The sequence below is a fragment of the Kogia breviceps genome, chromosome 16, assembly GCF_026419965.1.
Source record: "Kogia breviceps isolate mKogBre1 chromosome 16, mKogBre1 haplotype 1, whole genome shotgun sequence".
NCBI lineage: Eukaryota > Metazoa > Chordata > Mammalia > Artiodactyla > Physeteridae > Kogia > Kogia breviceps.
Window position 1 is genome coordinate 67,901,013 of NC_081325.1, and position 14,832 is coordinate 67,915,844.

Consider the following 14,832-nt stretch of genomic DNA (forward strand, 5'->3'; position numbering starts at 1 on the left):
CTCGCAAAAGCCTGTTGTGATAGACTTACTGTCTGCGTTCCCCCCAAATTCTCATGCAGAAATCTCAATTTTCAATGTGATGGTATTAGGAGGCAGGAGGTGAATCGGTCAGGAGGGTAGAGCCTTCATGAATGGGATTAGTGCCCTTATAAAAGGGACCCCACAGAGCTCCACCCTTTCCTCCATGTGAGGACACGACAGTAAGACAGCAGTCTGTGAAGCAGTTAGAAGAACCTCACCTGACACCACATCTGCCGGTGCCTTGACCTTGGACTTCCCAGACTCCAAAACTGTGAGAAATAAATTTCTGTTGCTTATAAGCCACCCAGTCTATGGTATCTGTTATGGCAGCCTGAAGAGACTGGCATCTGTAGAGGACCAGGACCAGGATTTCAGTGACCAGGAGACGTGTGGGGTGGCAAGTGGCCCAAAGTCTATGTGAGGTGGCAGAGCCCTGGGTTCCCTTCCCTAGTCCCAGCCCCACAAGAGAGAAGAGACCGTTCCTTGGAGAAACCGGTCTGGAAAGAGTCTAAGTGGGTTCCCCAGTCTCAGCAGAAAGCAGGGGCAAGGAACAGAGCAGGATGCAGGGAGGGCAGGTGAAAGACTGCAAGCTGCACGTGGGACCTTCACCCTTGCTCATCCCTTGCCTCCAGAATTCAGAATTCCTTCCTCCCTTGTCCCCTCCCTACCACCTGGGCAGGAGACTGGAAGAGTCTCCTTTGGAGAAAATGAAGGGCCCCAAGGAAACAGATTCCAGACACTGGGGACTCCAAAGCAGGGCTCAGGCCAAAAAAAAAAAAAAATGAACGAAGGATCCTCCAAAAGGATGAACTGAGAAAGAGGTAGAGCTTATTGCTGCTGGAAACTGAGCAGGAGGTGCATTTTTAATGCAAAGAACAGAAGTTCTATCTTGGCCTGAGTTTCAGGAAGCAAAGGGATCCCAACTCTTGGGAGATGTCCTGAAGACAGTGGAACACATAAACATATAGGAAAAACGTGTATGTTCAGAAAGGGTTTTCATGAGAGCAATATAGCAGAGGACAGCCTCTCTAAGTAGAAAGTAGAACCCATTCTTACAAATGTGCTGGCTAATTAGTTCATTCCTTCGTCTCTCTGTCTGCCCGTCCATCTGTCCATGTATCAAACAATCAGTCAGAGTGTCAAGTAACATGCCAGGCACTGTGCTAAGTGCAAGGAAAAACTACAGTGACAAACAGAACCTAGGACCCAACGCTTACAGAGTTTCTAAATAGCTGGACTAAAAACAGTATACCCTTTCAGATGTTAATTATTCTGTAAAATAATATCTTTAAAATTATGAAAAAAAGTTTGCTTAATGAAAGACACCTGGGACGCACAGAAAGGTATTAAGAAAAAAATACACTTGCCACTCAAGGCCAACCATTCTTAACTTTTTCCTGGGTCTTCTTTTTTCTACCACATTTATAAATATATACGATCAATCATACATAAAACAACAATATTATATTGCTATAATACATTTCCAAGCATAGTCATACCTTGCCAGAATCTTGTATCATTTTGACGTTTTCAGAACCAAATTTATCTGAGTAAAGTTTAAGGAGTCTCTGAGAAATTTCTGACAGAGGCGTGAGTTTGGGTTCCTTATAGATATACTCCTTTCCATCTTCATCTTCAAAGAATCCCTGTGACATAAAGCACAATTAGAGCTATCCCCAAATATAAGCCCAAGGCTTACCACCCAGGAAGGATTCTTTTGTTACAGGAGTTAACAACAACAAAAACGGGAATGATTCTAAAAACAAAATCAGGCTTTCCGAATAGGAAGGAAAATGATAATAATGTGAGGTCTGGGTGCAAGGTAGGGCGAAACACAAAATTGCAAACTCATCCAAGAATGCTGTCATTGAGTGTTGAGGGAAATGAAAGATTGGGGATTCAAGACTGTGTTCCCTCGGTGAAGTCTAATCATGGGATTCAAGCCTGTTTCACATTCCCAAGGAGCAGAACTCTCTAAGACATGACTCAGCAGCCTGCTATCCGCAGGCCTCAGAAACGCACACACATCCCTTCTCCTGATCTCTGCCGTTTAATTGGGATTTTACGGCATAAAAGGAAGCATTCTGGTTTGGCAAAAGTTATGTGAAGTTGGTGTAAATTCTATTTTGTCTTCCTGATGAGACAAATATTAAAGGGCTGTAGCATAAGATCAGGAAATATTTTCATTATCACCAGTCATCATCTGTTTTAGCACCAATCATGTCTCGAGACAAGAAGGCTAAGTATTGCATGGGAAGTGAAAAAGGTTGAAAACTCAAAAGCCCAGATTGGGGTTAATATTTGAAATAAATTAAAAAAAATTTTCTCATCTAAAATGAAAGAGAGAAAATGGTGCAAAAAAACACAGTATATAAAAGAAAAAATGCAGGCTAACATGAAACAAAAAACACCCACATCAAACTAGGAGTTTAGATGCAGTAATTTCACTACATTACTTGCTTTTTATGCATTTACTGTAATTACCTCCACATCTGTTTCACTGTCTGTAAACTGGTATTGCTATAAAGTTATAAAAGACAATAAATAACAGGATAAATTGAAGGTTATATAATGCTCATAGAAAACCACACACCCTGAATAAATGGATTGTAATTTATACTATTAATCATGTTAGAGACTTGGAGGTTAAACTTTCAGTTAAATTTAAATGACCCCTTTTCTAAAGGGTTTCTGAAATATTATAATGGTAAATCTACTTGCAGAGATATTGTATTTTGAAAGATAGAGAAGCACAGGGACAAAGGAAACCAGAAAGTCTTAATTTTGGTTTAAAACATGCAGTATAGACGTGTAAGGGAACAGGTGATTTATTTCTGTAAATGGAATAAAATGTTAATTTTGTTTTGGAGTTTGTAATGACTGGACAGATATACATACAGACTTGAAAAGGAAACTTGCAAACCACACTGAAGTACCAAAGATGCCGCTAAGAATAACTTATGGAAGGAGAACTTACCGCTGCCTTAAGAAAGTAATAAAGAAAAGACAGGAAGAAAGAAAAAAAGGCAGAGAGTTTACTACTGAGGAAGATAAGAACCATACTAAACATGACAAATTCATCAAATTAGCATTTCTAGAAAACAGAAAATTTACAAAATACCACTTTGTATATAAAGTTTAAACAAGAAGAAAACGACTTGGGATGGCCTAGAGAACAGAGAGGAGGCTCACCTGTCCGAAGAAGGCTACTCGGAAGTACGTCCCCAGAAGCCTTCGGCCCGAGTGCATGACCTCGGTCACCTTGCTGTAGGCTCGGTGCAGTGTGTCATACAGATGGGCCAGCCTCTGGAAAGCAGAACAAAACCCATTTCTTCCCACCTGCAACTAGCAGAATTATTTTAAAATAACCATGAAATGAAACTATATAGGTGAAAATTCATTGGACTTGAGTTTCAAAAAAAATCAAGAATGCATTTTGACAGCACAACTGGTAGGGATCATTATCCAACTGTTTCGTTTTCTACCCAAAGAGCCATCCTGCATATTAAAGACCCACTGGCTTTCCAGTGCAGTAAGCCAATTCAGGCCTCTGATGACGTTTGTCGTCTTTGCTTTTCCTACTCCATTCCTTAGCTAAGAGAACCTGGATGGCCTCCCCAGCCCAGGAAGGATGAAAGGGCCACTGTTTTCCCACATAGGTGGAGTGCCAGAATTCCCAACGCTTGTCATTTGAGATTTGAGGTCTGGGTAGAGGTGTGACACCTGATGGCTCTGAGGGTGGCGACCGCCAGTGTCACGTGGCAGGTCAGAGGTCATTGCTCAAATGGCCTGCTTGCGCTCTCTGCATATAAGGATGTCTGGGGATGTGTGTCACTCCACTGTCCTCTCAATCGGGAGAAAACAAACCACGCAGATACCTCAAAATCCCTCCGCTTCTCGTAGATGGGGATGATGAGCTTATAAATGTCGGCAATCAGCTCATAGCGCTCGGCCTTCCAGAGTCCGTCTGCACACTGTTCCAGGAGCTCCATGAGCACATCCTGATCAAAGAAGGCCCCCGGCCAGGAAAGAGTGTTATGGGGAAATTGGCATTGTGTTCCTTGCAGAATACATAAATGGTTAAGACGGCCAGGAAGAAAATTTCAAAATATGTAATATTTTTAAACACTAACTTCCATGTTCTTTTTTTTTTTTTTGTAATAGCTTGTGCTTTACATGTTCTTTTTTTTTAATGAGCTATTTTCCAATCATATTTACAAACAGAAACGAAGGGTCACATTGTGTGACTGTGTAATAGTTAAATGCATGGAAAAAAATTGATGGTTTCACACAGGCTCTCAATTTTTGTTCTTAGTTTTCTTTTTCTAAATATAATTTAGATTTTCTTCCTTTCTGAGGAACAATGACAATACTGAGACATGGAAAGTCACTAGGCATGACTTCAAACCAATTTAAACATATTAGAGCAATTCAGTAATGGAGTGTGGTAGGCACCAGGTCTGCCTCTCTAACATTCTCTCCCTTTTCCTTTCAAAATTTCTATCTACTGAAGTTTGGGCAGTCACCCTGCCTCCATTAAAGCCCTTGAACTTCGGAAGAAGCTAACACTATGACTCAAGGGCTGGGACAGGTGCCTCAGGTTTAAACTAACCAGCATAAATCTATTTTCTGGTCAATCATTGCTTCATCATGTGACCTAAACTGACCAATCAGGGTGAATTTCAGGACCCTTGCTGGGAATGCTGGGACAGATGCTCTCAGCAGACTGGATATGCCAGCCCCAGTCAAGCAGGTAGCTTGACATCTATCCCATGGCCATCCCATGCCCTGTCAACAGAGTGGAGAGCTCCTCCTCCCTTCCAAAGTAACTGTATCTTTTACCACTTTGTTAAACAATCAGATTGACTTGTCAATCCTCTGTGGAATTTACTAATGGGAGTCAATTTATTTGACCTAAATTTATTTAAGCCCATTGGAGTAGAGTTTCATTAATGAGGTTGAGTAAACTTCATGTGCTTATTTGTCATCTATATAGCTTTGGTGAAGTACCTTTTCAAAATCTTTTCCTCACTCTTCTACTGGGTTATTTTCTTATTATTGGGTTTTGAGAGTTCTTTATATATTTTGCATAAAAATGATTTATAATTTTCTCGCAGTCTGTAGCTTGTCTCTGGATTTTCTTAACAGTGTCTTTTGAAGAGCAGATGTTTAAAATTTTGATAAGCTCCATTTATCAAGTTTTTATTTTCTGGATTGTGCTTTATACATTACATCCAAGAGATCTTTATCAAGTTCACAAAGATTATCTCTATGTTTTCTTCCAGAAGTTTTATATTTCACATTTAAGTCTATGATCCTTTGAGTTATTTTTGAATCCAGTATAAAGTACAGGTCAACTTTTTTTCCCCATATGAATGTCCAGTTGTTCCAACACCACTTGATGAAAGATAGTCCTTTCACCATTGAAGTGCCTTTGAATTTTTGTCAAAAATGAACTGACCATACGTGTGTGTGTCTATTTCTGGCTTCTCTACTTTGTTCCATTGATAGATGTGTCTGTCTTTGTGCCAATATCACACCGTCTTGATCACTACTGAAGCTTTATAGAAGGGTTACTCCACAGTGACATGAACAATATTTTGGGCTAGATAACTCTTTTTTCTGGGGGGCTGTCCTATGCATTATAGGATGTTTAGCAGCATTCTTAGCCTTTACCCACTAGATGCCAGTAGCAGTAGCACCACCCTTCCCCCTTTTTCCAAATTGTGACATTAAAAAACCTTTCCAGACACAGCCAAATGTTCCCTGGGAGAGAGGGGGAAAAATCATCCCTAGCTGAGAACCACGGCTTTATCTTGAAATCAGATAGCATGGCTTGTCCAACTTTTTCAAAATTGTTCTGGCTAGTCTAGTTCCTTTGCTTTTCCATATAAATTTTAGAATCTGTTTATCAATTTCTACCAGAACTCCAGATGGGAGTTCAATTAGGATTGCTTTGAATCTATAAATCAATTTAGGAAGAAATGACATCTTAAAAATACTGAGTCTTTCACTCCACTTATTTAGGACTTCTTTGATTTCTTTCATCAATGTTTAGCTTAGTAGTTTTTAGCATACAAATCTCTACAGATTTATACCTAATTTTTCAAGGTTTTTGATGCTTTTATAAATAGTACTGTTTTTTAATTTTGATGATTTTATTTTTGGAGTAAAGGCCTTTATTTGAGTAAGATTTAAAGTCATCCAGCATTACCTGTTTGTAGGAATTACACAAAATAATTGTTAACAATACAGTGAAACTATGGTATAAGAATCTCTAAACGTGAAGGTTGATTGATTTTTGTACACTGATCTTATGTCCTGTGATCTTGCCAAACTCAGTTTTAGTAACTTCTCTTGCAAATTCTTTCGGGTTACTTCTGTCATAAAAGACAACTGCATCTTATGTCAATATACGTAGTTTTATTTCTTTTTCTTACCTTACTGTACTGGCTAGAACCTGTAGCACAATGTCGAATAGGAGTGGTAAAGCAGGTATTCTTGTCTTGTTCCCAGTTTTAGGGGGAAAGCATTCAGTCTTTCACCATAAAGTATGATGTTAGCTGTAGGTTTTTTGTAGATATCTTTTTTCTTAACCTAGGATTTTTTTTAAAACTCATGAATGGATATTCAATTTTTTCAAATGATTTTTCTGTATCTATTAAGATGGTCATAAGACTTTCCTTATTTATTCTGTTAATATGGTGAATTACATTAATTGGTTTTTACCAATTGGACCAATGGTGCATTGTCAGGGTAAGCACCACTTAGTCACAATATATTCCTCTTATTTATATACTGCTAGATTAAATTTGCTAATATATTTTTAAGGCGTTTATAGTTGCCTTTTAATATGTTTGTATCCTCCATAGTTCTGTAAATGAAGGGCAGGACCTGTGTTTTTCATTACCAGCCTAATGTTTCATTACAGTCCTAATGTCTACGGTTTATAGGTCCAAAGAAAATAAACATTTTAAAAGCAGTTGTGAATCAATTTACCAGAAAATACTACCTAACTGACTTAAACAAACCATCTTTAAAGCAAGACATTTAATTCCTATGTCATATTTACAACATACAAATCATAAAACTGTCATCTGTGTGACTAAAGTCTGTACCAATGCTTATAAAGAGGTGTATCAGTTGTCTCATACTTTTATTGTTGGTCTCATTAAGTGCAAACACTGAAGCCAGAATATGTAGTAATTATCCTAACAGCTATAGACAAAGAAAAAAGTCAGTAAAGGTCCTAACACCATATCTTTTCTTTGTGCATTTGTATTATGAAGTTGCAAAACCTCTCTCCGTTTTCTCAAATCTTTTCCAATGGAGAATCTATCCAGGTTAAATATGACAAAATTTTATGATTCTTCTCATGCTTCTCTGATTATAAAAAGCTACATAAAAGCATAAAAATAAAACTTGTACAGTGTCAGTGTCAATGTACTTATTACTTTAGCATATTTGTAAAACTGGGAAGGTAATAAAGGTCTAATCTAATTTGATAGTTGTAATGATCAAATAAAATTTTACCCATTAAAATGCTCTGAAAACTAAATACTATATGTAATTAACAGGCCAGTTAAACAAATCTCTCTTTTTCAATCATCACTTTCTACTTTGTATTAATTTTTGAAAAATGATATCTTACTTCTACTGGGTAATGTAATATCCCACAGTGCCACATACATATTTGGTAGGCAAGAATTTCTTGGATGAATGAATCGATCTGCATTTTTGTTAGTAATATAACAGTATTACTAATAGCTGTCCTTCGCTGTAGGGAAACGAGTCCTTTATCAAAGCCTTGAAATTCTTACATATCTTAGATCACAGACACTGCACTGGGTATTTATTGAGCATCGTCATTCTCAGTGATGCTGTGGGACTATAGCAGAGGTGAACGAATTCTGAGAAGACCCAATTTCCCATCAGGGATGAGAATGCTGTACAACCAACGAATTCTTCTGAAAACAAAATAGTCAAGGCATGGAAATTTACCCATCTTAAAGCTATTCTTAGGTTTAACTTACAGACTACTCATTTGGCCCCTTCTTTTCTCACTACTGGGTTTTGTTCAAACTATAGTATGGTTCACACTGTAGATGTAAATACACAACGATGTCACCCTATTTATTGTGGATGGGATCAGAGAGACCTAAAGATTCTTAACTCCATGCCTAGCATATGTGGTAAATGTGAAACTGGCTTTGAGGAGGAGGCCCTCAAAGACACAGAGAGGTTGTCTTTCGAAGCGGCTAGAACTGATGAACTAGAGACTCATGACCACCGACTGGAAGAGATTTGATGTGCATGTTAAGATACCGAGGACAGAGAAAACCACAGTGATTTCAAATACGTGCCAAACTGCAGGTCAGAAGGGTAGACACTCTGAACTGAGAGCAGTGGGCATTTACTGACTTAACAGTAGCCTGTGTGTCTCTGAGTGAGTCCTGGGGAGGCCAAGAGTCAAGTGAAGAGAGCACTTCCTGCTCAGAAAGCTCAGATCTCTACGCAGATCCATTAAGAGATTACAAAAGATGGTGGTGAGTGTTCTGATAAATGCGCAGGGCATCAGGGATGCAGAGAGGAGCAGCACCTGTCTGGTGATGGGGGTGGGGGGCCAAGGAAGGTTGCAGAAAGTGATGACTGGCTGAGTCTTACACATCATCAGGAGTTAGTGAGGTGAAGGTGAAAGGTGGGAATAGCAAGGAAGAGGGGGGAGACATTCGAGGGAGAGGGAACTGCCTGGGCAGGGACATGGGAGAAATGGCAGCATATGGTGTGGGAGAAATTTGTAAGTAGTTTGAGGGCTAGAGTATAAAATCTGAGTCAAACAGGGCAAAGAGATGAGGTCGGGGAGGTGGAAAGATTAAATACACAGATTAAATAGTCACACTCAAGTTTTCTAAAACTAAATTAATAATTGAATATAGATAATTTTATGAGAAATGAAAATGCACACAGACATACAGCGACTATCACAACAAGGAAGTATTATATAAGGAAGATGTTAACTTGATTTTAAAATGATGTTCTGTCTATCCTCATAAGGCGTCTGCGTATAGCAGCCTTTCAGGTATATTTTGAATTGTTCTAGATTTAGTCACTTAAATATATATAAAATAGAGTTTGTGAGTAATCTCCCGGGCCAAATGCTCCTAATTGTGAGACTAAGGTTTGAATACTACTTTTACTCATTTGTCAAACCAGAAACACAAGGGAAGTTTAATAACGATGAAACCTGAATTCACGTGGCATATCAATACTATGGACAATTCAGTTCACTATGGAAAAATCTGCCATATTTGGTATAAAAAAGTAGACTTCAACCAGGGACACTTCCCAGAATGGTTGGAAAACAGTAATGTTTCATAGAGTGAATAGAGCTTAGTAAATAATTATGAAATAAGTATCACAATTTGATGATAATTAAGAATTAGGAAATAATACATCATCATCCTATATATGCTACTGGACATTATTTTATCTTTTCTTTTGATTCAGGAGGCATTCAGGATCTATAGTGTATCAGTCTGAATATCACTTTTTATTGTAGAAAATGGTAATGTATACTATAAAAAGCAGAGTAGTTAGAGATTTTACCCAATAACAAACTAAAAATGGCTTTTATTTTTTAAAAAGGTAAGTCCTTGTCTCATAAAGGTTGAGTATGGATACTGAGCATCAAAGCTTAATCTGGTAAAGGTAAATTACTCAAGCTAATGTCAACTCCATACCTAGACGTTTACAGCTGGTGCATCAAGTAACAATTTGAATAGAAACAACCAGCAATCATAGAAAGCTAAGTGTGAGAGACCATATGTCTACACAAAATTATAAAGAGTCATAAAAACTAAGACATCATAGTAACTAAACATCGGGGTATATATGAATAATATTCTCAACAGAAATTCCACATATTAATTTACTTTGAATTCTCAGCAATCCCTTGAAAACCAGAACTTATACTGACAGCGGTCAGAGAGTGGTGACCTTGAAAGGAAATCATACAGAAAGTCTGATAGTTTTCCCCCTTGTTTAAAATCTAAATGCCAAGTTATTTTTTTTCTAAATTGTCAACACACTCAAAGAACTATAAGTAATTACTGGTCGGGGAAAAAAAAACACCTCAATGAGCTTTATGTACCTGGAAAGTATACATTTTATGATATTAGACTAGACTTAAAAAGACCTTGGTACACTAAGCTCGTCAGCCATCCAGGAAGCTGTTTAACATGTAATTAGCCAGTCATTGTTAGGTGTGCCACAGCCATGCAACTGAGGGCACCGAGCACCTGTCTGTGGAAATAGCTCACTAATGCTGTGTATGCACGCGTGTGTGTGCTTGAAAATGCATTATGAGCCTGTGTATTTGCAGGGTATTTAAAATTTTTTCACTTAAATAATATTTGCCCCATTTTAGGATTGACTGATTTAATTTAACCTTTCTTATGAAGCTAGCTGTCTCTTTTATCTACCATTTGGGAATAACCGTAAGCATGTGACCTGGCTCGGGCAATGGCGTACATCATGGCATCATTCACATTTCCACTATATTATCGTTTCTCAAGATACAGTCGAGGGCTTCCCTGGTGGCGCAGTGGTTGGGAGTCCGCTTGCCGATGCAGGGGACACGGGTTCTTGCCCCGGTCCAGGAAGATCCCACGTGCCGCGGAGCGGCTGGGTCCGTGAGCCATGGCCGCTGCGCCTGCGCGTCGGGAGCCTGTGCTCCGCAACGGGAGAGGCCACAGCAGTGAGAGGCCCGCGTACCGCAAAAAAAAAAAAAAAAAAAAAAAAAAAGATACAGTCGAAGATCCTTAGTATCAGAATAATCACCTGGGATGCTTGTTAAAATACAGATTCCCAGGCGCTACAGTCGCCCAGCTAAATCTGGGGATGGGTGGGGGTGGGTTAGAATGGGTATCTATATTTGTAACAGGAATCTAAGTAATTTAAAGCACACTGAAGCTTGAGGACTAGCACACTAGGTGAAACTTTCTAAGACAGGCATCTGCCTCATATATCACTGAGCTGGCACACGGCACACAGCTAGTTTATGGAGCGAATCAACACATGTAAATGTGGAAATTTCTAAGCCACAAAGAATTGAGACAACTTTCAATTCAGATTCTAGGTGTTTCTCCTCAATGGCAAGAAAGCATCAGAAGCAGTGTTGTATGCTGGGGCAGGGGCCACGTCATGCTCACCCTTGTCTCTCCAGCATAAGGAAGCTTAGGAAATATTTGCAACATGAAGCAGGGCAATAGGTCCTGGTATGAGACAAGGTAGAACAGTCAGACAAGTTCCATGGGCCACGTTCTCTACTGCTGTTGTTTTCGAGAAGCATTATAAAAGTGCAGATGTGCTATATAACTTTTATGGTTCTAAGAGCACTCTCGGTCAAGGAAAAGTAGATGCTATGACCACTCTACAGGGTTACAGAAAATTGCCAGGCTTGGATGAGATGTAGACAGAGGAACCACAGGATGTGTTTTGTTGATAACTCTCTCTTGGGATGTTCTGTAGGTATAAACATTTTATGTTTGTTATTTCTGAATAGATGCAGTTTGGCTAATACGAGTCAGTGACCTGCCTGGTGAAGCTCACCGTTGCTGGTCTGTGAAACAACACTTGAGTGTGCCAAATACAGCCGATCCTCATTATTTGCTGTGGTTATAGTCTATGGTCACCACCGACACTGAATTTGTGAACACGGAACACCCCCTTCTCGGGGAAATACAGGATCAGGCTCCAGAGAGCCTCTGGTTACAAAATTTTTGGCAATTGATTAGTACATAACCTTGTTTTATGTGTGTTTCTGTTTAAAGACACCTCATTTAGTACATATTGTTGATTCATTAATATTGAACCCACGACCCAAAGCACTGTAACTCCTGTCTGAACAGAGCTTATCCGACAAGTGTTTTCTCTGTAAGGCACACCACCTTCCTGAGCTCAGCAACACTGGGCAGCACTTCAGCGCCATGCTGGGGGACGGAGAAGGACCCCAGTTTACAGCACGAGCTGAAACAAGGAGGCAGTGTTGCCCGCTCAGCCTCAGGTGGGAACGTGTGGCCTCACATTTTTTGCTGCTTTGTGCCATGTCCTCAAGTGACTGTAAAAGCACCTCAGTGCATGCTGATTCTGGGGTAATAAAGGAATTTTAGCAACTGGGCAAATAATGAGGACGGGCTGTATTTTCCATTTCCCCACTAGAGTCCCTTTTGGCCCCATTCCTCCCTCGCTCTGTGCCATGCGGGCCGACGCACCAGGACTGCCGGCCTGCCTGCCGGGCTCAGCCAGTGGAAGGCCAGCGGGAGACTGGTGGCCAGAAGGAGAGTGTGGGGAGGGGGTGCCTCCCTCCCTGCCCCCATGCCAGGACTGAGCCGGGGCAGGTGGCCCCTCTGTGTAGTTTCTCTCTCCCCACTCCCTTAGCCCACAGGTTGACAGTGGCAACCCAGCTGTTGCTAACCTCCAGGGTTCTGCAATATTCCTTGTTGGTTTCCCTAAACCCTGACCAAACTTTTCAAAATGGTCCCTTTGTTAGACTTGCTTCAATTTCTGAGCATGCTCCCTATTTCCTCCTAGGACCCTGCCTGTGTGGGATAATGAGGGGGGATCTCAAAACACCATGGGATGCAGGGAATTTTGACACCACAGGAAACTCAGAATTCTTCAATCTGCATAGGCTCCAAATTGTGAAACAAAATGTAAACAGGAATGGAAGGTTTCTCTTTAATCAAAAGCAGCTGCAGGGGAGTTCGCTCTTTAGATCAGTCAAGGAAGACGGATTGCTACCAATAAAAACTCATCTGAGGTCTCCTCCTAGGAGAACTGTGCATTTTTAGGCAGTGCCTCTAAAATCATGTTAGGAGAGCATCTTAGACAGTTAAATATGTCTAATAATGCACATTAAAAGGGCAATGATTTTTATTAAACCATTGTCCTACACCTATTCCCATCAGCTTTCCCCAAAACTCCTTCCCTGGCAGAGATATTCGACTTTCCCTTTTTCTTGAAACATCTTGAGAGCCAAAGCAAAAACTACGTGGCAGTTTCTGCTTTCGTGACTTTGGGAACACGTTCTTTTTTCACTGCTGGCTAGTTTCACTCTTCATGTGCAGGGCTTGCTCAGGGCTTTCCAACCCCCTGTGCCACATCCTTATCAGGATAGATTGTCGTGTACTGTGGACCTTGTTAAAGATTTACCAACTTTACACTTCAAGGACAGGGTGGAAAATCCATATTCTGAAAATAACTGATAAAGTTATCCCTGTCACACGTTCAGTTATTACTCAGAGTGGGTGCCATCCACAAATTTCCCCAATCAAGTCTGCCCTTGATTTCACAGGGCTCATTGCCTAGGCTGCAGAGACTACTCCAGCCTATTACTTAATCTGATGAGCAAAACTGAACTTCATGTTATCATTCCTGAGGACAGGTTACCCAGAACTGTTTACTTTCTAATCTTTAGTTGTTCTTGGCATTGCTGTTTTCCTTATCGAATCTAAACAAAGTGCTGTGCTCCGGAGGACTGACTGAGCAGCAGGGGACAAGGGTGGTTTCTCCAAGGAAACAATGACTTCAAGTCTCTTTTCAGGGAAAAACCCAGTGCAAACGCTCCTTGAAGCAAGGAGTTCAAAGCCAAGAGCGTGCGGGCCTTGTTGCCTAAGGGACAGGCACACACATCAGAGTAAAAAATGAAAAATTACCATTGGGCCAGGCATTTCAAGGTGGAGAAACTGCTGAACTGTTAAGACCATGTAATAACCAACTGTTTTTTTTCCCCTTCAGAATACTTAGAGAACTTTATGTATTTTGGTTAAAATTATTTTAATTTTTAAATGTGAAATCACTCAATATATTATCCTTCTTTCTCACAGTTAATTTTTAATTTAGAGGGCCATTTGAGACTAGACAATTTTTGGCAGTGGTTCTTAAACCTTTGAGGCTTAAGGTCCCTTTATATAGCATAAACATTATTGAGAATTCTTTAAAAATAGCTGAGAACCTTTGTACATATGGGTGTTATCTCTCAATATTTACAGTATTAGGAATGAAAACTGAAAATAAAGTAAAAAGATTTATTACTTTAAACTAAGATAATAAACCAATTACATGTTAATGAAAATAACTTTTAAAGAAAAAATAACATTTTCAAAAAAAATATTAAGGAGAAGAGTGGCATTGTTTTACATTTTTTGCAACTCTGATATCTGACTTCGTAGGAGAAGTCTGGATTCCTGTCTGCTTCTGCATTCAATCTCTTCAATATGTTGTTCTGGGTGATGTAGACAAAGAAACTCCAGCCTCACAGAGACATTCAATTTGAAAAGTAAGGACCTTAAATACTTCCTGAAAGGGTCTCGGGGACCCCAGGACCATACTTAGAGAATTGCTGATTCATGGATGGTCAGTGTCACGAAGGATGTTTGCTCACTGGCCCCGCTTACTAGCATGAACATGATCAAAAGTCCTGATATTAATGGCAGGACTTCCACATCATAAACACAAGTATAACACAGGCAGAAGACATTTACTCCTTTCTCTGTTCTTTCTCTCCACATGAAGAAACAGAAAACTTTATCCTTCCTTAAAAGATGGACAGGATTAAAAAGCATTCCCTTGACTGTTTCATTTTGCTCTAGCTGAGGGGAGGCAGGCACACATGAACTCTTCTGGCAGATATTCACAGAAGAGGAAACTCAGGAAAGGCACACAGAAAATCGGCATTTGTTCGAATGCCTAGCTGTATTTCAGAACTCTCTAGTTTCAGATTTTAAGTGACTGCAGGGTGATCCTGATTTG

The 14,832-nt window shown here is 39.8% G+C and overlaps 1 protein-coding gene across 24 annotated transcripts in view; it reads right to left on the reverse strand.

The window, feature by feature from the left end:
- DOCK9 (dedicator of cytokinesis 9) overlaps positions 1–14,832 on the reverse strand; it is a 276,764-nt gene that overhangs the window by 14,739 nt on the left and 247,193 nt on the right. For 18 of the 24 annotated variants that reach the window (XM_067016588.1, XM_059041955.2, XM_059041954.2 and 15 more), the window contains 3 exons: positions 3,900–4,022; positions 3,214–3,327; positions 1,521–1,667 (listed from right to left, as the gene is read on the reverse strand). In XM_067016588.1, the coding sequence (XP_066872689.1) occupies positions 1,521–1,667; positions 3,214–3,327; positions 3,900–4,022 (384 nt within the window). Of the gene's footprint in view, positions 1–1,520; positions 1,668–2,505; positions 2,542–2,998; positions 3,005–3,213; positions 3,328–3,899; positions 4,023–14,832 lie in introns of all 24 variants that reach the window. The other 6 variants (XM_067016597.1, XM_067016600.1, XM_067016601.1 and 3 more) reach the window with 2 other exon arrangements.